The sequence below is a fragment of the Marmota marmota genome, unplaced genomic scaffold, assembly GCF_001458135.2.
Source record: "Marmota marmota marmota unplaced genomic scaffold, marMar, whole genome shotgun sequence".
Taxonomy (NCBI): Eukaryota; Metazoa; Chordata; class Mammalia; order Rodentia; family Sciuridae; genus Marmota; species Marmota marmota.
The window spans coordinates 1,536,576-1,557,806 of NW_025999946.1; the positions used below are offsets into that span (position 1 = coordinate 1,536,576).

A 21,231-nucleotide genomic window follows, 5' to 3' on the forward strand; every position below is an offset into this window, starting at 1 on the left:
CATTAGTAATGCCCACACCTGGGCCTTGCAGGTGAACGCTGAGACGGTGCGGTATTCCATTTGCACTTCCAAGCTCCGTGTGAAGCCTGGCGACGTGGCTGTTCATGGTGAGGCTGTGGTGTGTGTCACCCCTAGAGAGAACAGCAAGAGCTCCATGTACTATGTGCTGCAGTTCCTTAAGGAGGACCTCCCCAAGGTGAGGCCAGGTCGCTGTATATTTTTTATATTCTTATATATATTATATATGTGTGTATATATATATTTTATTAGTTGTTGATGTACCTTTATTTATTTATTCACATGCAGTGTTGAGGATTGAACCTAGTGCCTCACATACGCTAGGCAAATGCTTTACCACTGAGCCACAACCCCAGTCCACCTGAATTTGTGTTTTTCTACCTGACCCCAGACAGCCCACAGACACTCTTGGGTTTAGAGTTACTAATGATAGCTGCTGGGAACTGGGGACAATCTAGGAAACCAGGGCATGACGAGCTTACCCTTACAGCCTCCTGGATTCTGAGGCTCTAAGGTTGGCCAGACCATGGGAGCTGTGGGATCTAGAGCCTCTGTGTCTCTGAATCCAGGTGGTAGTTCAGGGCATCCCAGAGGTATCCAGAGCTGTCATCCATATTGACGAGCAGAGCGGAAAGGAGAAGTACAAGCTTCTGGTGGAAGGTGACAACCTGCGGGCAGTCATGGCCACCCATGGTGTGAAAGGCACCCGGACCACCTCCAATAACACCTATGAGGTACCACTCAGCCCACCCCCATCTCCTCAGGGTCAAGCTATCTCCCTGTGCTTCCTATAGGCCCTCAGCCAATTCCCAGCACACTTCCCCAGGCCCTCGAAATTTACTCTGGGCCTACCACTAAGAATTACCCAGCAATCCTTTTTTGGGAAACAGCAGGGTTTGCTTTGAATTTTCTGGGCAGAGGAGGAAGTAGACAGAAGATTCAGTAGCGTCCAGAAGGGGCCTTCTCCACTCACCCCTTGCCATCCCTAGGTGGAGAAAACTCTAGGCATTGAGGCTGCCCGCACAACCATCATCAACGAAATCCAGTACACGATGGTCAACCATGGCATGAGCATCGACAGGAGGCACGTGATGCTGCTCAGCGACCTTATGACCTACAAGGTTTGTGGGAGGGGAAGCTGCAGGGCTACCAGGGCATCTGGAAACCCACTCATAGGAGAACAGAGCTTCGGTGCTTCCAAGGCATGTAGATATACTACTATGAGGACCATGCTAGAAAGAAAGTAAGATGCAGCTGTCACTCAAAAACCAAGGCTTGGTGATGGGGCCAGGTGTTCTGGTAAAGTCCCAACATGAGAATTGCAGTCTCATGGCAAACACTCCCAGTTAGTAGAACAAGAGCCAGAGCATAGTTTTTGTCTTGAGTTTTATCTTAAAGCAAAACTATCCATTGCCCAAAGCCCTGAGATTCCCATGCAAGCTGGGGTATTTGCACTCTATTATGCCTGTTCACTACACTTCTACAGCCACTTCCAGGCAGAGGATAAGTGTAGGTGATCTGAAGCGGAACACTGGGAGTGGCATGCTAAGGTTGGTTGGTTGGTTTTTTTGTTGTTGTTGTTTTTTCTTTTCCCCCTCAAAATGTATTCCACTAGCAATGCTATAGGGCAGCAGTAAATGGAATTAATTTTGTGACCTCCCCAAACACTCCTGTCTGTATTGGAGGCCCTCTGAAACCCAGTGAGAAACAGGGCCACCACGAAGGAAAGATCATCAGTTTTGTTTTGTTCTTGGGGGGCGGGCGGGGTACCAGGGATTGAACTCAAGAGCACTTGACCACTAAGCCACATCCCCAGCCCTATGTTTTTTTTTTTTTTTTTTAGAGACGGGGTCTCACTGAGTTTCTAACTGCCTCACTATTGCTGAGGCTGGCTTTGAACTTGTGGTGCTCCTGCCTCAGTCTCCCTAGCCGCTGGGATTATAGGCGTGTGCCACCAGGCCCAGCAACCATCAGTTTTAAGTCTTCTTTTCCAGTCTTACTTTGTTCGATTTTACTGTATAAGTTGAAGTAGACAATGTGCACCGCTTTTATTCTGACTTTTAACTGAAACGTTTTCTGTATTGTTAAATAATATTTCTAAATATTCTTTTTTAATGATGGCACACCATTTCTTTGATGGAAGTAACTAAATGGAATTAACATTTTTCCTACTTAAAGCTTTTAAATTCATTCTGTTTTTAGTTCTTTGGGCCATAATAAAGAAGCAAGACTTCCCCACCCCCCTTTTTTTTAAGTTAGAGTCTCAATTCTTCATTATCTAGGTGGAGTGTAAGGCTCCATGTCACCAGTGACCAGTTGCCTCCTGTGATAGTAAGGCTAGACTGACAACTTCAGGCCTGCAGTTATGACATGAACAGCTGTTGGGCTGATTTTTGTCAAAACTATTGAGGGGATGCACAGTGCTTTGGTTTGGTGCTTTTGTGAGTAGCTTGAGAGCCCTCTGAATGTATCCACAATACAGGGTGAAGTTCTGGGTATCACCAGGTTTGGCCTGGCCAAGATGAAGGAGAGTGTGCTGATGCTGGCCTCTTTTGAGAAGACAGCTGACCATCTCTTTGACGCTGCCTACTTTGGACAGAAGGATTCTGTGTGCGGTAGGTTTGGTGTTTCTAGAAGCAGAATCAAAGGATTTTATTGAGGCAGGCTCAGGAGCTCAAGCCTGTGATCCCAGCAACTCAAGAGGCCAAGGGAGGTTGAGGCTAGAGAACCCTATTTTTGGAGGTAGGGGGAGCTGGAGATTTAACTCTGGGACACTTTACCACTGAGCTGCATCCCCAGTCCTTTTTGCTTTTTTATTTTGAGACAGGTTCTCATTAAGTTGCTTGGGGTCTCACTAAGTTTCTGAGGCTGGCCTCAAACTTGCAATTTTCCTGCTTTAGCCTCCTGAGTCACTGAGATTATAGGTATACACCACTATGCCCAGTGAGGATCACATCTTTGACACTAGCTTGGGCAACTTAGCAAGACCTTGTCCCAAAGTAAAATTAAAAGGGCAGGGGATGTAAGTCAAAGATAAAGCGTGCTTGCCTAGCATGCATAAGATCCTGGGTTCCAACCCCAGTACTATCAAAACAAAAAGAAGGTGGCGACATTTATTATTTACAGGTTAGCCCATGGTTAGGGCTTCTTAATTGAATTGAATTGTTAGGGTTGAATTGAACACACTGAGCAGGCAGTGCCTTTATTTTTTGTTTTTTTTTTTTTTTTAGTTGTCGATGGACCTTTATTTTTTTTTTATTTATATACAGTTCTGAGAATTAAACCCAGCTCCTTATACATGCTAGACAAGTGCTCTACCACTGAGCTACAATTCTATCCCTAGAGCCTTTTATTTTCAAGAATAAAGGCAGAGATTACAGAATTAGAACTGGTCAATCTCTTGTCTCCAAAGCCTGACTATAGCACCCTGTTCTCTCCCACGCCCTCTCTAAGAAGGCTATCCTCTATAGATACAGGTAGTTTTATGACCAGGAAGAAAAGATCAACTCTAAGTGTTTTGGAATTTTTTTAGCTATTGAAGTAGTCTGCTGTGTTGATCCTGCACCCAGTGTGTCAACAAGGCAATAGCATGGCCCCCTCAGCGCCAGCAGGGTGGTCCCACTGTCCTGTCTCCTTGGGAAGCAGCTGGTGTGCCATTTCCATTGTGAAGCCCTTGTACCAGGCACCAAGTGTGCTGAGCCTCTCAGCCCACCTGGGAGGTCACCTTTAACAATGAGACCAAGAGCAACCAAATTTGCTTGCCAGCTCACCCTGCACTGCACTAAGCTTTGTCCTCCCCACACCACAAAGTGTCCCTGCAGGTGTCCTGGCCTAGGAACAAGGGAGTGCTCAACAGTGTTTTTAAGACCATCTCTGTCCCTGAGTCAGCACTGAGTCCTGGGCCTTTCTGTAGCCTTCCTTAGTCCACAGGAAGACTCTGTGGGCCCAAGGGAGGCATTGGTGCAGGGCTGGGCTTGGAATGTTCAGCAACCTGCCCCAAGTTCCCCCCAGTTAGATCCAATCAGGTTGCAAGCCTGATTGCCATGCCCAAGCCAGAGCTCTGCTTCCTGGTAGCCATTTCCTGTCACAATTCCTACTCTTGTGTGGATTTGTTAAATACAGAATGGCTAGGTGGGGCTTCATTCAGAACATTCACTTATTTTTTACCCTTTTCTCCTTTTAAAAGCTACATGGGGTCTGGGGTATATCTCAGAGGTAAAGCATTTGCCTAATGTTCAAGAAGCCCTGGGTTTGATCCCCATCACAAATAAAGGTGGGGGGAGGCACAAATTGGAGAGGAAGAGGAAAAGAAATTACACAGTTCTTCAAGTTAAAGAAGGGTGAGAGGAAAGAAAAAGAAGCACTGATTGATGTGGGGTGAGAGGAAGGCAGAGGAGAACAGGAGGCCAAGGCTGTAAGCAAAAGGAGAGCAAGTCTGCTGACATGGACTGCAACCCAGCAACCCACCCCTGACCCCAGGAAGCTGGGCTTGACTGCCCACCTACTCCTGCTGCCTCTCCACCACCGTCCAACCCTTTGTAATCCAGCACAGCCACCCCACCCCACTTTGAAAAATTTCCTCTCCTCCTGGTCCTTTAGCACACTGAAAGCCAGGTTAGCCCTCAGTACGTGTTTTTGTTTGGTTATTTGCTTGTCTGGTTCCTTGTTGTCATGAAGCATGGAGCAGAGTAGCCACTTACATGCTTTAGAAGCCTGATGCAAAGCCAGAATTTGCTTTCTAAAAAGCCAAACTAGAGCTTATACAGAGACTTCTAAAAGCCAAACTAGAGCTTATACAGAGACTCTGCACCGCCCCTCACTCGTGGAACTCTGCAGGAGCCTTCCTTCTGAGGGTCTCTATTCCAGGCTTGGGCGGCTGGTAAGCTTCGCCCAGCCCCTTCCTCTGAGCATAACTGACAGCTGCCTGCTACAGTTTCCAAGGGCATTGACATCTATCTGCTCACTGCCATCCCAGTTGTTTGCTTCTTTCCAGGACCTAAGCTACAGATGCTGTGGGTGGCAAACTCAGTTTCCCAAGCATTATTCAGTACCCTAGCTGTCTAGGTTATGTTCTCAATGGCAGAGGCTACAGGATGCCTTGGCTCATCTGGAAGAGAACTAGCTGAATATATTTTAGTTTCCAAACAGTCTGCTGGGCCCTGAGCAGACAGTGTCCCTCCCTGAGGGTACAAAAGTCCCTCCACCTTCACAGGCGCACAGTACCAGGCCACTGCTTCAGAGCCATCCCTCTTTTATAGATGAGAAGGAAAGTGACTTTCCAAGTTCAACCAATTGATGTGCTATGGAGCTAGAACTCAGATTCTAGTTTTCTAGTGCCCAATTCAATAGACTGTTCCTCCTGAAAACCCACCTATGTGTTGAGAGTTTTCTGATCTAAATTCTGCTTGGTTCCAGGGGTGTCCGAGTGCATCATCATGGGAATCCCAATGAACATTGGAACTGGGCTCTTCAAGCTGCTCCACAAAGCCGACAGGGACCCAAACCCTCCTAGGAGGCCTCTGATCTTCGACACAAATGAATTCCATATCCCTCTTGTCACATAGTCTGGGAAAGAGGGGAGCTTCTCACATCTCAGCTCCTTGTGCGTCTGCAGGTGGCTTAAAGAGACCTGTGCCAGTGGTCAGAGGGGGCCCTGACATCTCCAGGAGCAGCTCACCCTCTAATACAGGAAAGCCCATACCTGACTGCTCTGGGGCACTGAGGGCTGGATTGTTGGTTATCTAACCTGTGAGCATCTCAGCATCTCCTACCACCCTCCCTCCCTGGACTTAAGAAGAGGCAAAGCCAGGAGTCACTGCCCATCCTCCTTACTGCATAGCCTTCACCAGCTCCCAGGTGTCTTCACGCCTGACTGTGAGCCAGGTCTGAGGCCCCACGCAGGCCAGGGCACGTTCCTGTTTCTTCTACTTGGTCATTCTGGAACCTCTCAATGTGGCATACACGTGTAAATATTATTGCTATTATTTATTTGCTCCATTTGAGGGATTTGGAATTTTTGTTTTTGTTTTATTTTCTTTTTGAAACCAAGAAGCTATAGAAACCAAGGAAGCATTAAAGTGACACTGGAAAAGCTGGTTAAGCAAATAGGACCATCTAGAATTGGTAACTGAGCGGAGACTGTTGAGAGGCCCAAGCTCCTCTGAATTGTTGTCTTTAAGATGCTGTGTCTGTCCTGTTGTTTTCCTCTACCTCTGACCCATAGTGGGGCCCTACCTTGTTTCAAAAGCCAAAGCTATTCTCCATGTCCTATAGAAGCCTCCATAAAGCTAAGAGCCTCTTAAGGTGGGGACAAGGTATCTTAGAACCTGGCAGTATCCACAGAGATGATACACAGCTGTCTAGGCTGCCAGCGCTGCCTTCTGCTGACATCCACACCCCTCCTGAGGTGTCTCCCTGTCTGTCCTACTTCCCAGAACTGAAGGGTGCAGGGCTGGTGCAGAACTGATGGCCTATAAAGTACCCCAGGGGCAGTGGTGGGAGAGGAGTGCTCCTGGTCACAGGCAGGCACCAGCCAAGACAAGAGAGGAGGCGGCCCTCGTAGGGGGTGAGCATCAGCTGGAGCTGGGGATGTGCCCCAGCTGGCAACACAGTTCCCTTGAAGAGTATAAATCTCCTGGGACAATAGAAAGCAGACACTGAGGCTGTCAGAAGAAAACCAGCCTGGTGTCCTGGGTTTACTCAGGCTGCTGCCTGGTGCCAGCACCATTGCTGGAGGTCTGTCAGGGATTTGGAAGAGGTTTCACACAACATAGGAAAGAAATGCAAGTAGCTCATCTTCTAAGAGGGGGTTTGCTCCTGGGGACAATGTGTTCTTTGTGCTGAATTTGCTCAGTCGGACTGGCTCAGAGCCAGGGATAAGTGGCAATGGCTGCAGTTCCCCGACTCCTGAAGAGCATTCTGTGGGGCTTGTCCCCCCACTTCCCTGCCCAGATGAGTCACATTGTTCTGGCTCTTCTCTGCCCAGGGAGTGAGATGACCAGAAAGCAGGGATTTGACACTATTTTCTTGCTCCAGTCACTCCTAAAGGTCTGCTGCTGCAGTGACAGCAGGTTCAACTGTCTCCGCTCTCCAATAGACAACAGCCCAAACTGAAGGGACAGGAGGTTATTGTTTGAGTGATTAAAGAGATGGATGTGGTAAAAGAGGACACCAAAAGAATTGAAGCAGTATTTTCTAGAACTGTGCTTAAGTGCTTTGGATGTCCCTTTGTTGATTTCCCAAGTTCTGAGTTAATGCTGCTAAGGGATTCAGTGTTGCTGTTAGTTTTTGGATCGAAAGTAGAATCCGTGATTTCTCTCCCATACTGATGAGGTTCCTAAGTTAGCAATTCTTGACCCGAGTTGTTTTTAGAATTCCATTAAAATTTGTAGCTTGGCCTTATGTTTTGTCTGCATCCATTAGGCTGACCTGTGACCTTCTCTCAAGGTATCAAATGATGGGGAAAATGCCTTTTTTCTTAATATTCGCCCCCATCCCTCCCTTTACAACAATTAAGGCTGTGAACAGTTGCTGACTCAGGGTTTCCACTCAGCACCTCACTGAGGCACTGCTCCTCACGTAACCCAGGGAGGGCCACAGGGACCCCACGTGTACATGCAACTGCCTTCTTGAAAACTTGCCTGGGAAGTAAGCCACAGGCCTGATCCATCCAAGAGCCCTGGAGAACACAGCGTGGCCAGGGAGGGAACGCCAGGCCTGCTGTCCTGCAGCGTAACATATTACTGCAGGGCCTGACTGGGGGAGCACTCCAGTGTACACTGACAGGTCGGTGGGAGACATAAGTGACCTATGGGTGCAGATCGACCCACATCACCCTGGGATCCAGCCAGGTGTGGGGCAGTCACCCAGTGAGAAGCCACATGCCCAGAGGACACTGCCCCCTCCTGGTACCACCACAGCATCAACACGGGCAGCATTCTCTGCTCCCCACTGTTCTGTGACAGTGTTAAAATTTGCCCTTGTGATCATCCTTCTGCCCTGGCATTGGCTTTCTGCCAGCAGACTGGAGACATGGCAGCAGGATTCTCAATAGTGATCTCAGGAAAGGGTTTGGATGTTACTCTCTGGACCTCTTTGGAAGAAATAAGAAAACATTTTATGTTTCAACTCATCCATGAGCAGTTCTCTTTCTGACTATAGAGGTCTGCCCGGCCCTTTCCGTTTACATCTTGTGGACCAGGGGGATTAAGATAGCTCTTGACTTGATTATAGCCCCCTGCTTTGTCAGCACTTCGTGGGTAGGAGAGACATTCTGGAGTCTTTCCGTGTCTGTCAGTTAAATTATGGTGCCGTGTTTCTATTTAAGGATTTATCCATGTGTATTCACATTGATTCATGTCTGATTGAACCTGACACTGTATAATGATTATTTTTCTTGAATTTTTGCTGTCTCTTGGCAGACCTCTTTATTTTTATACCAAAATGCAAGAGGAGAACCTTGCTGTAAAACTATAGCAGCGTCATCCTTGTGGGTTATGAAACAGGGCAATTAAGACTTGAATGAGCTTGGGCTCCTGAAATAGGAAATATCCCCTGCCACAAGCACACCTCTCTGGGTGCTTGAACACCACCATGAGTGCCCCACCCTCCCCGCCTCTGAGATTTAGGAAGGTGAGGGATGAAGTCAGCCCTGTGTTGGAGCTAATGCAGCAGGAGACAGTGGAAGAAGGTCTCCAAAGCTGGCACACTGGAAGTGCCCCCTGGCCAGGACCAGGTTCCTGACTTATGTTCTTTCATTCATTCAATGAAGATTTAGGGCCTGAAATACCTAAGGCACCCATCTAGGAATTAGGGTTGCAGCAGTAAACAGGCCAATTAGATTTTTCTTTTTTTGAGACAGGGTCTCTAGGTTTCCCAAACTGGCGTTGAACTGGGGGTACTCCTACCTCAGCCTCCCGAGTCACTGGGCTTGGACTTACCACCCTGCCCAGCTACAGATATTTATGCATCTATAAAGAATCCTTCAACAGAAGGGATGAAGCAAAGAGGGTCAGGACCAAATTTGGCCAGCATGCCCAGCACTCTTGAGGCAAGCAGCATCACCCAGGGCCTGTCACACACAGCACATAAGCAAAGGAAAGCTTGCCGCGACTGGCTGGTCCTCTGGTTCCTACCCCTCCTGACAGGTCCTCTGATGGGCCTCCTTCTGTAGGAGGAATTCTGTGGATTCCAGAAGCTGTGCCCTGAGAAGAGGACACAAGTCTCATAACTGGGAAGGACATTGCCATCCTCCCCAGACCCCCCAGTCTATTTACAGTATATGAACGTGTAAATGTTTAGGCCCAAGAAAACTTGCTAAGTGTCATCAGAGTGTCAGGATTCAAATCCCCACCCTCATCGCCATTTTCTACCTGGTGACTTTGGACAAATGACTTTGCCTCTTTGCCTCACTTTACTCATTTATCAGACAGGGATGCCATTTAGTGTTGTCCAGCTCTAGGGTCACTGTGAGGGTGGTTTAAAAGTGACTGTACCTAAAGCTCTTAGTACAGTGCCTTGCACATAGTACATAGTAAGTGTTCACAACTGTGGTAACCATTACTATTTTTACTAAAAAAAAAAAATGAATTTGCAGCTAAATACCAACTCTCTAGCCCTTTCATTTTGGGTATTTTGCAGTGCTGGGGATTGGATCCAGGGCTGCTCTACTGCTGAATTGTTTTTATTTTGAGACAGGAATCTCACTAAGTTGCCATGGCTAGCCTCAAACCTGTGGTCCTCCTGCCTCAGCCCCTTGAGGATTAGCTTGGATTACAGGTGTGTGCCAACAAGCCTGGTTCCTCTGTTCTTAATTTACCCAGATGGGGTTCTTTATAGCCTTGGAAATCTGGCCTCCCTACACATGACATCTGCCCCACTGTTCAGTCAGTAGATCTAGGAAGTGTTGTACTAGTCTCTCATATTGGGCTAGGGAAGGGGACCAACCAGAGTCACATGGCCAAGGGCTTAAACAATTTCATTTGGGCCATAAAAATTGATTGTGCTCTTATGAGGGTAAGAGCAGAATAATCCAGACATTTTTTATAGGGAAATTTGGGTGTGACTGTTAGATTTATGATAAAACACAATGTCCTGTGACCTTTTTTCCATTCAAGAGAGGGTACCATTTTAAAGTCATTAACAGAGAATATAGTAAACTGGGAATGCTTTATGCTTCTGGGGACAAAAACTGGGTAACTGAAGGACAGAGGTAGCAGGTGACGTATTTTTCACTTTGCATTCTCTTGTACCTTTCTGACTTTGTAGCTTCTGAAGGTCTTGTTTTTTGTTGTTGTTGTTGTTGTTTTGTTGTTTGTTTTGTTTTGTTTACACCAGTACCTAATGGTAAAGAAATTGAGTCATATTGGAGTAGCACTTGTTCTGGAAGTTACTGGAGTGTTCTGCTCTGGGAGTAATTGAGTAGTTCCTTCCAAGGATAACAAGAGAAAGGCGGAGGCACCAGCCAGGCACAGTAGCACATGCCTGCAGTCCCAGTGGCTCAGGAGCTCAAGGCAGGAGGATCATGAGTTCAAAGCCAGCCTCAGCAAAAGCAAGATGCTAAGCAACTCAGCAAGACCCTGTCTCTAAATAAAATACAAAAAAGGGTTGGGGATGTGGCTCAATAGTGGAGTGCCCCTGAGTTCAAAAGCAGGAGGCACCAGCTAATCAGATGGGAGGTTGCTGTCATTGGTTAGAACAGGGTGACCAAAACTGCAGATTGACACAGCCCTGGATGCTAAGATTTTCTTTCCTGACATAAAAATTCCCAAGTGAGCCAAGCATGGTGCCACACACCTAAAATCCTAGCCACTTGGGAGGCTGAGGCAGGAAAATCACAAGTTCAAGACCAGCCTCAGCAACTTGGTGAGGCCCTAAACAACTTAGTGAGACACTGTCTCAAAATTTTAAAAAATACGGGCTGGGGATGTGGCTCAAGTGGTAGCGTGCTCGCCTAGCATGCGTGAGGCCCTGGGTTCAATTCTCAGCACCACATAAAAATAAAAGAAGAATATTGTGTCCACCTAAAAAACTAAAAAAAAATAAATTTTTAAAAATTAAAAAAAAATTTAAAAGGCTGGGAATGCAGCTCAGTGGTTAATCTCCAGTTTAAAAAAAAATGAAACTCACAAGTGAGCGTTTCGGTGATAAGACAGTGGTTTCAGAGTTGCCAAGGAGGGACCTTGGGCCCCCAGCCTTCTACTCCACAGTGCCTTAGGTACAGCCCCATCCTCATTTCTCTAAGGTGCTTGCTCCAGCTCCAGGCCCTCCAGCCAGAAGAAATAGGGAAAGAGGCCTGGCACTACCCTTTAAGGAAAGTTCCCCAACGTCACTTGACACTTCTGTTTACATCCCCTCAGCCAGAACCTGCCAAACCCAGCTCGAGGGAGGCTGGAAAACGTTTGGACTCTGGGTGGCCATGTGCCTAGCTAAAAATAGGGGCCTCTGTTAACAAAGAAACAGGAGGGACGGGAAGTAGGAGAGGATCGTATCTCTGCCTGTGGTGTATCAGGACCTTTTTCCCATTTGGGCTCAACAAAGTTCAGGATATTCTCCTAAACTCCTCAGATGGAGTGCTGCTGGGGTGGGGTGAGACCAGGGACTTCCCCCCCCCAAAAAAAAAAAAGAAATGCAGAACTAAGACCCTGACTCCTTCACTTTCCCTTTTCCTTTCTTGAAAATGTTATGCCTGAGTTATATATATAAACATTGACATTTAAATTAGATCATATTCCCTTAGCAGTATCAGGCAGTTCAGAATGGTCCTGAACTGATGGAAAATGTGACTGTCAAACATTCGTTCCAAAATAACATGACTGCCAAACTCTACTACATCTGAACTCCAATGCTGGGTCACGGGCATAGAATGATACATAAAATTGTTTTCTTCATTCTTCCTTTTTTTTTTTAAATATTTATTTTCCAGTTTTCGGTAGACACAACATCCTTGCTTGTATGTGGTGCTGAGGATCGAACCCGGGCTGCACGCATGCCAGGCGAGCGCGCTACCGCTTGAGCCACATCCCCAGCCCTCTTCTTTTTCTTTTGGTAGCAGGGATTAAACCCAGGGGCGCTTAACACTGAGTCCCAGCCCAGTATGTCGCTAAGTTGCCAAGGCTGGCTTTGAACTTCTGATCCTCCTGCCTCAGCCTCCCAAGCTGCTGGGATTACAGATGTGCACTATCACATCTGGCTTCCAGTTTATTTGTAATGTAGTTCTCTATTATTGTTGAGGACTAATTTAATACTAGATTAATTCCATAAGGAAAGCGACCATGCAAAAAAAGGAAAAAATAAGTAAACTGGAGAAATTAATTTCAACTTTTTTATTTAAAACCAACATGTCCAAAATATTTCAGCATGTCATCAGCATAAAACATAAAATTGAGAAGTTTTAACATGCTTCCTGCTGTTTTGGAAATCCAGCATGTTTTACACCTCAGGCTTCAAGTGCTCAATACCATTCAGCCTGAGGTCGGCCATTCAGCTCCTTCACTTGCTACCCTAGCAAATTTCCAGCAAGTGCCTTTTGGAGCCTCAACCTGCCTGTTAACCTGGCCTAAAATCCAAGGTCTATTTGAAAGTGGGTAATCCACACTCAGAAAAGGCAAAGAGAGCCCCATGTGGGAAAACCCAAACCTCACCACCTCCTTAGAAAGATTTTTCGGCTACCCAGGCCTTGAGGCTTGTGCTTCTCAACCTTCACTTTCTGGAAGAGCCCCGATGGGCTGGGGAAGTCAGGAGTTAGAAGAATGGTGTTCCTGTGCCCTCTGTCTATCCTTCCGGTAAATAGGCCTGACCGATTCTTTTGTCACACATGTCAGGCATGAGTAGACTGTGATAAAGTTCCAAGTCAAGGGAGCATGACATCAACTGAGGTTGACATTAAAAATAACAGCAACCAAACTCTCCCCAGATAGACTATACTGGTCTCCCAGGTGTACAAGTAACTCATTCAGTCTTCTGTGACATAGTGCCTAGGGTAGGTAAGAGTTTGCAGACTATGTGATAAATCCTCTGGTCTGGCAGAAATGGACCTGGGCTAAGATGCGTGAGACTCAAGTTCTAGTCCTCACTGGGCTGCCCATGGGCAGCATTGCCTTAGGTATGCTGCCTCTGTTCTTCTGTGACTCAGTTTCCCAGTCTGTAAATGGAGATTAGACTTGCAGCTGTGTCCGTCGGCTTCCAAGCATCTCGTGAGGCATCCAGGCTGGAAGGGATTTGTGTGTGGCTTAGCTGTGCTGCCACACAAGTGGATGGAACTGGTAGCTGCTCAAAGAGTAAGTCTCAGCCAGATCCTCTCTCGCACTTGACACTCCTCCCTTTGAGGAACTGTCCTGAGACCTGGAGCTGAGCCCCATGACTCTGCCCAGAGACCCCCATCCCAGGTGTCAGCAGGAACTGCAGCTGATCCTGGCATTCCCTCAACACTGTCCAGGATACTAAAAGCATCATCTAAACTGGATGTTCTGGGCTGGGGATGTGGCTCAAGCGGTAGCGCGTTTGCCTAGCATGCGTTCGGCCCCGGTTCGATCCTCAGCACCACATACAAAGAAAGATGTTGTGTCCGCTGAAAACTAAAAAATAAATATTAATAAAAAAAAATAAAAAATAAACTGGATGTTCTACTTATCTTGCTGGTTGTCTCTCTTCCATAGTAGAATGTGAGTCCACGAGCACAGGGATTTTTGTTGTATTTTCTGCTTATCCTCAGGGCTTAGCACAGTGCCTGGCAAACATCAGGGGCTTTAAAAGTAGTGGTCAGACTAAAGGCTCAGTGGTAGAACATGTGCTCAGCATGTGCAAAGTCCTGAGTTCAATCCCCAGCACTAAAAAATAGCTAATTTTTAGCCAGGTGCACTGGTGCATGCCTGTAATCCCAGAAGCTCCGGAGGCTGAGACAGCAGGATCGCGAGTTCAAAGCCAGCCTCAGCAAAAGCTAAGTAAATGCTAAGCAACTCAGTGAGACCCTGTCTCTAAATAAAATACACAGTAGGGCTGGGGATGTGGCTCAGTAATCGAGTGCCCTGTTTTCAATCCTCAGTACGTGCCCCCTGCAATTTTTAAATATATTGGTCAAATAAATAAATATATGAAAGAGTGGACTCAACTGTAAATTCCCCCTTAGAATGTAGCATCGGGAAGGAATTGAGGGCCTCCTGAGGTCAGCAGGCCTGGACAGAATCCCTGCCCACTTTATGGCTCCTTTGAAGGTGCTCCTCATCCTGAACCCACAGTTCAGCTCAGATGTCCTGGCTGCAAAATGTCCCTATTCAAGGACTATACAAGCCTGATTCCTCTTGTCCTCGTACCATTTCACAAGTTTCAATTCCAACTTTGCCCAGAGAGGGCCCCTCACAGGGTTGAAACCAGGGCCATGGGCCCTGACTCCCGCTTCCCTCTTCCCCCCTTTCCTGCCTGTGGGCCTGGGCCCCAAATCTGGCCCCAAATACAAGAGCCAAAGCCAAACACTTATAGTATATACCACTATGGGTGATTTATTTAAGGGTCTCCAAATAATCACTTAAGTATCACCATGGCAACCTGAAGAGTTGCCATGGAAACTGGAGCAAAAACTGTCCCCATGGAGACACCTGGGAGACTCCATAGGAAATCATTACCAGGTGGAGGAAGCCGGGGCGGGAGGAGTTGGATAAATAACAGAGCCCCAAGCCCTGTGTGCTGGTGGGAAAAGGGGGCCTGAGGGGGCAAAGTGGGAAAGATCAGCTTAGAAAGGCAGGCTGGTTAGTGATCCCCACCACTCCAGCCCCCCGTCACTGCCCGGAAGAGGCCTGAAAGGAAAGACAGGACCCCACTAGCAGTGGCAGCCCCCAGGAAGGATGTGAGAAGGAGGTTCATTTTTCACTGTATGCTCGTTGGTACTGTTGGAATCTCTTTTTATCATAGGTGTGTAAAGAGTAACTATTCCAAAATTAAATAATTCATTTAGTGAACACTTACTATGTTAAATATTTCAAATCCTCAAACCAACCCCATGATAGGTATCGTCTCCATTATACAACTAAAGAAACCGCTGTTCCAGAAGGTCCAGAAAGTGGCTGATAGTGACACAGATCAATGAGAACCAAACCCAGGGCTCTCGTGCTCCCTTAAGCAAGTCTGGGTTCTTTGCCAACAGCACACTGACACAATGAGCAACCATCGGTCCCTCTAGGCCTCAATTTCCTCAACTGTAAAATAGGCAGTTTGAATTGAATGAAAGCAAAGTTCCCTCTGGCTTGACATTCTGAGCTCATTAAGGTTTTTTCCTCAGAACCTGAAGAGTCACCACTGTGGGTGAGCATTAGGGAGTGTGATGAGGGAGAAGCAAAGGAACGGTGACAGCAGCCCTCAGGGACCTTTGAGAGCCTCTGAGGCCAGGCACAGTGGTACATGCCTGTAATTCCAGCAACTCAGGAGGCTAAGGTGGAAAGATCACAAGTTCCAGGCCAGCCTCAGCAACTTAGCAAGACCCTGTCTCAAAAAAAGAACAGAAAAAAAAATAAAAAGGACTGGGGATGTAGCTCAATAGCAAAGCACTGAGGGATTCAATCCTCAATACCAAAAAAGAAAGAAAGAAAAAGAGAACATCTGGATTCTGAGCATAGGAGAAGGAAGGAGACTGAGCCATCAGGAAAATGCAAACCATAAGCACCGGGGCTAAAATAAAGGCAAGCAATCAGAAGTGTTGCAAGAACGTGGAGAAATCAGAACTCTCTTATGCTCCTGGTGGGAATGTCAAAGGACCTTAGGACATTGTTTGGCAATTCCTTAAAAGATCAAACTCACCTACTAGGTGCACTGGTGCCCACCTGTAATCCTAGTGATTCAGGAGACTGAGGCAGGAGGATCATAAGTTTGAGGCCAGCCTAGAACACTTACTTTGGGCTCTGGCTCAAAATAATATCAAAAGCACTGAGGAGATAGCCCAGTGGTAGAGCACTTGCCTGGCATGCATGAAGCACTGAGTTCTAGCCCAAGCACAACAGAAAAAAAAAGAAAAAAAATTTTTTTTTTTTCCAAGGCTCAGGCAGTGGCACACAACTATAACCCCAGGTACTGGGAAGGCAGAGTCAAGAGACTCAGCAGCTTAGTGAGACACTGTCTCAAAATAAAAAATATATATTTTTTTAAGTGGGCTAGGCTTGTATCTCAGGAGTAGAGCACTTGCCTAGCACATGCCAGGCCCTGGGTTCAATCCCCAGCAACACACACACACATACACACACACACCCACACACACACACACACACACAAATGATTAAAGACTAAACACACAGTTACTACATGACACAGCCATTCTACTCTTACCTAATAGAAATGAATACGTACCTCCACATAAAACTGTATTCAAGGCTGGGTGCGGTGGCACACATGTATATTCCCAGCTGCCCGGGAGGCTGAGGCAGGAGGACTGCAAGTTCAAAGCCAGCCTCAACAATTTAGGGAGGCCCTGTCTCTAAATAATAAAAAAAAATTTTAAGTTACTTTTTTTTTTAATATTTATTTATTTTTTTAGCTGTGGTTGAACGCAACATCTTTATTTTATTTATTTATGTTTATGTGGTGCTGAGGATGGAGCCCAGAGCCTCCTATGTTCAAGGCGAACACTCTACTGCTGAGCCACAACCCTAGTCCCTCTAAATAAAATTTTAAAAAGGGTTGGGAATGTTGCTCAGTGGTTAAGCGCCCCTGGGTTCAATCTCTAGTATCCACTCCCGCGCCAAAAAAAAAGAAAAAAAATACACACACACACACACACATACATACATATTAAAAAATGTCCATAACAACATTATTTGTAAGACTCTATGTGTGACATGATGGAACACTTTGGTCCCTTACCAATGCCAGCTATTATCATTTAATTACGTGCACATATAAACGTGTGTGAATACACATTTGCTAATGTAATAGGGCAAAGTGTTATTCATTATTTTAATTCATTCTTCTTTGTTTACTCCTGAGGTTCAGCTTTTTGTTGACTTTCTCTTTTTTCCACAAGTTGCTGCTCTTACAGCTAAGAGCAACCAGCAGAAAAAGTCTCTGGGCCACCTCAGTCCCACTAGTGTTTCACTGCTCCATTTTTGATAACTTGCATCATCTTTGACACTAGGTATGCTAATCAGAGTTCCTGGTAACAAGAAATAGAAACCAAATCTGGCTAATGAAGAAGGAAAGTTCTATTTGGTTTTGTTTTTGGAAACATGTCAGGCAGCTCATAGATCATGATGGTTGGAAACCCAGGATGAGAAAATGGACAAAAACCAAGGGTGACTGGCAGCAGAGAACCCAGCTGGTCACACCCCAGGCTTGGTCTGGTCAGGACACTGGCCATGGTGCCAGTGGACCTGGATCTGCCTCAGCACCCACTGCCAAAATAGAACTCTCCTTTCTCCCTTGGCAGGATCATTCAGTTGGCCACCTAGCCACCAGGGAGCAGAGAAGAGAGATAGTGAGGGCTGGGGATGTGGCTCAGTGGTTAAGCGCCCCTGGGTTCAATCCCCAGTACCCACCCCCCTAAAAAAAAAAAAAAAACTACTAAAAAAATGTCCATAACAGTATTATTTGTAAGCCTCATAGATAGTCACTCCAGTCCTGGGTAGTGGGAGGAATGGAGGGGCCTTGGCATAATGGAGAAAGGGGGATTCAGGTGCTGGGCTCTAAAAAATGGTGCCCATGAAGCTTATGAAGTACTTAGGGCACAAAACATCTCTATGTCCATAAAGACAACTGTTAAGGGTTTCCTATGTAGAAAGCACCCTGCTAAGCTGTAAATAACCGCCGCTGCCCGCACACACACCATTTTTTCCCTTTTTTTGGTGATGTTGGGGATTGAACCCAGGGCCTCAGGCTTGTTAGGCAAGACTCCACAATTGAGCTACAGTCCCAGCCTTTAGCTCTTAAAATGATCCTAAGTTGATGTCATTCTACTGGTTATGCAAATGAAAAAAAACAAATCCACAGTAGTTCTATCCTTGTTCCTGGGCACACAGTAAATATCTTAGTCAAAATGCAAACCCAGCTCCAAGTCTAAAGTCACCCTCCAAAAGACCTCCCAAGTGGCTGCTTTGACCATTACAACAGGGCTACCTGCAGGAGTGCCCAGAAACCCAAGTGAGCAGGTAGCAGATTATAACCCCACCCTTGGGACTCTAGAGCCATCCCATCAGGTCTTTGGTGTTCTTTGAAATCCAGCAGGGCTCTCCCCGTGATTGTCATAAGGAATTACTTTAGTGAGGTGTTTTCTTCATGTTCTTTGATTTAGCTAACATGTCAAATGTGTATTTTAAAAGACACTTTTAGCTGGGCGCAGTGGTGCACACCTATAATCCCAGCGACTTTCGAGGCTGAGCCAGGAGGACGGCAAGTTCAAGGCCAGCCTCAGCAATTTAGCAAGACCTTCAGCAATTTAGTGAGACCCTGCCTCCAATAAAAAACTAAAAGGGCTAAGGATATAATTCAGTAGTAAAGCACCCCTGGGTTCAATCCCTAGTACTCCCCCCCACCAAAAAAAAAAAAAAGATATTTTAAAATTCCTGCCAGGTGTGATGATGAGTAGCTGGCATCAGATTTATTCTTTCTTGGCCTCTTCCATAAGCAACTATAAAGGCTGGATAAAATATATCAATGCGTTTTTTACCTGGGACATTATCAGTGCAGAGCTATGCTCACTGACAAAGTTCTCTCTGGCTTTCACCTGTGGACACACTCTGAACCATGGGAGATGGAGCCCAGGGCAAGAAGAGTTCCACTGGGTGGGGAAGAGAGAGAGTGCAAGGTCATCGAGGGCAGCTGGGATGGGGAAAGAGAGGGAGATGCAGAGAAGGAACCCCCAAATTCTACATGAGTCTCTCTTTTGAGGGCACAGGAAGTTCTTCCTTTCTTCTTTTCTTTTTCTCTGCAGTACCAGGGAGCAAACCCAGGGACAAAGAAGCTTTTCAAAGGAATGGACATGTTCTATATTTTGATTGTGACAGTAGTGACACATATGTTAGAAATAAAAGTCGTTAAACTGGGCTCTGGAAATGAGTGGATTTTATTGTAAATAAATGGAGACATTGTATGGTCTGTATTTACTTTTTTTTTTTTTTTTTTAGAGAGAGAGGATTTTTTTAATATTTATTTTTTAGTTTTTCGGCAGACACAACATCTTTGTTTCTGTATGTGGTGCTGAGGATCGAACCCAGGCCGCACATATGCCAGGCGATCGCGCTACCACTTGAGCCACATCCCCAGCCCGTGTATTTACTTTTATTCAGCTTTTATTTGAAGAATACATTTTTCAGTCACCAATCATCTCCAACAATCTGAATGAACACACAAAATTGCCCTAGATTATTTCCTAATAATTTCACAAGTGCTGCGATGATTATCATATGCTAAAATATTTTGAGATTGGCATTACTCATTTTAAGTCCCTAAATCTTGTGTTTTAGATAAGTAAAGTTGATTTAAAAAAAGAAAAAACACTCAACATGTACAAGGCTACTGGGTTTGACCCCCAGCAACAAAAATAAAAATAAAAAGCAATAAAAATTCTCCTTCTTGAGGCATGGGTGACTCCTAACACCCACCCCCATCAAAAGGCAAGAAAACAGATGAAGCCATGTGAGCAGTGTGTCCCTGTGGTCCAGCTACCCAAGAAGATGAAGCAGGAGGATCATTTGAGCCCAGGAGTTTGAGGCCAGCCTAGGCAAGGTAGCAAGACCCCCCCCAACAACAACAACAACAAAAAGCCGTACGGGGACAGATGCTGTAGGTGGGCAGCAGGGACGAGGTTTCAGAGGATTTTCGGAGCTGGGAAGCTGCACATTGGTCCAGCCAGAGTGGAGAAAACTTAGCAAAGACCCAGGGCTTCCAGTGGAGGCCATATAACTAAAGTTGAGGGCCACAGCTTATTAATGGGAGTGGAGACGACAATGACCACCCAATGTCAGAAGCTGGAAAATGAATGAGTGACAACCCATTTAGCAAATATAAGGGAGCTTAATCCTAAAATGGCATGGGGAGAAACTAAAAGCAACTAGATTTTACTCTGAAATGTCAAAAGGCTAAAAAAAATTGATGGCACAAGAATTAGGGGTGAAGATGCAGCTAAGAATAAAAGAATTGTTTGACAATTTAAAAAGAGATCAGGTATCCCAATTGATGAAAAACCAAAATTTTATTCTCAGAGACAATTAAATTAGAAGTTCACTAGGGCTGAGGATGTGGCTCAAGTGGTAGCGCGCTCACCTGGCATGCGTGTGGCCCGGGTTCGATCCTCAGCACCACATACAAACAAAGATGTTGTGTCCGCCGAAAACTAAAAAATAAATATTAAAAAATTCTCTCTCTCTCTCAAAAAAAAAAAAAAAAGAAGAAGTTCACTAGAGTGGAATATATTGGATTCAACTGGTAAGAGAGCTCTGTATTTAGAGCAGGGATATATCTGGGTGTAGAGGATCATGCCTGTCATCCCAGCTACTCAGGAGGCTGAGGCAGGAGGATCACCAACTCAAGGGTAGCCTGGGCAATTTAGCAAGACCCTGTCTCAAGGTAAAATTTAAAAGGGGGCAGGGATGGAGAATGTAGCTCAGAAATAGAGCACTCCTGGGTTCAATTAGTATCCAGAGAGAGAGAGAGAGGGAACACTGAGGATATAGCTCTGTGGTAGAGTGCTTGCTTGCCTACCACTACAAGGCCTCGGGTTCAATCCCTTTAGTTCTGAAAGAGAAAAAGATAAAATAGAGGATGAAGTAAACATTTGCAGGTAAGTGCTGTACCACTGAGCTACATCCCCAGCCCTGGAAGCAAACATTTGCAGACAGGGTGGAACCCCAGCTTTCTTCATTCAGTCAGTCCTCAAGAACAGGTAACACCAGGGCACTGATGAAAGAGTCTACTTTGAGAAATCCGACTAGCACCCCCCAAAAGACCTGAAGTGCTGGGACATAGAGCACTTGTCTACCACATACTAAACCCTGGGTTAAATCGCCAGGAACACAAAAGAAGTGAGTGGAGAAGGAGGAGAAAAAGAAAGAAAAAGATCTAAAAATGTCAAATTCAGTTATAGCAACACATGCCTGTAATCCCAGCAGTGGGAGACTGAGGCAGGAGAATTGCATGTTCAAGGCCAGCCTTGGCAATTGAACAAGACCTTTTCTCAAAATAAATAAAAAGGGCTGGGTCATAGCTCAGTAATAGAGCACCCCTGGGTTCTATCTCCAGTAC

The 21,231-nt window shown here is 45.9% G+C and overlaps 1 protein-coding gene across 3 annotated transcripts in view; it reads left to right on the plus strand.

The window, feature by feature from the left end:
- Window positions 1-19,044, plus strand: part of Polr3a (RNA polymerase III subunit A) — a 52,641-nt gene extending 33,597 nt beyond the window's left edge. For 2 of the 3 annotated variants that reach the window (XM_048801793.1, XM_015504594.2), the window contains 5 exons: window positions 32-196; window positions 588-752; window positions 1,008-1,139; window positions 2,501-2,633; window positions 5,434-7,419. In XM_048801793.1, the coding sequence (XP_048657750.1) occupies window positions 32-196; window positions 588-752; window positions 1,008-1,139; window positions 2,501-2,633; window positions 5,434-5,582 (744 nt within the window). In that variant the 3' untranslated portion in view covers window positions 5,583-7,419. Of the gene's footprint in view, window positions 1-31; window positions 197-587; window positions 753-1,007; window positions 1,140-2,500; window positions 2,634-5,433; window positions 7,420-18,922 lie in introns of those variants that run through there. The other variant, XM_048801794.1, reaches the window with a different exon arrangement.
- Window positions 19,045-21,231: the final 2,187 nt, after the last annotated feature.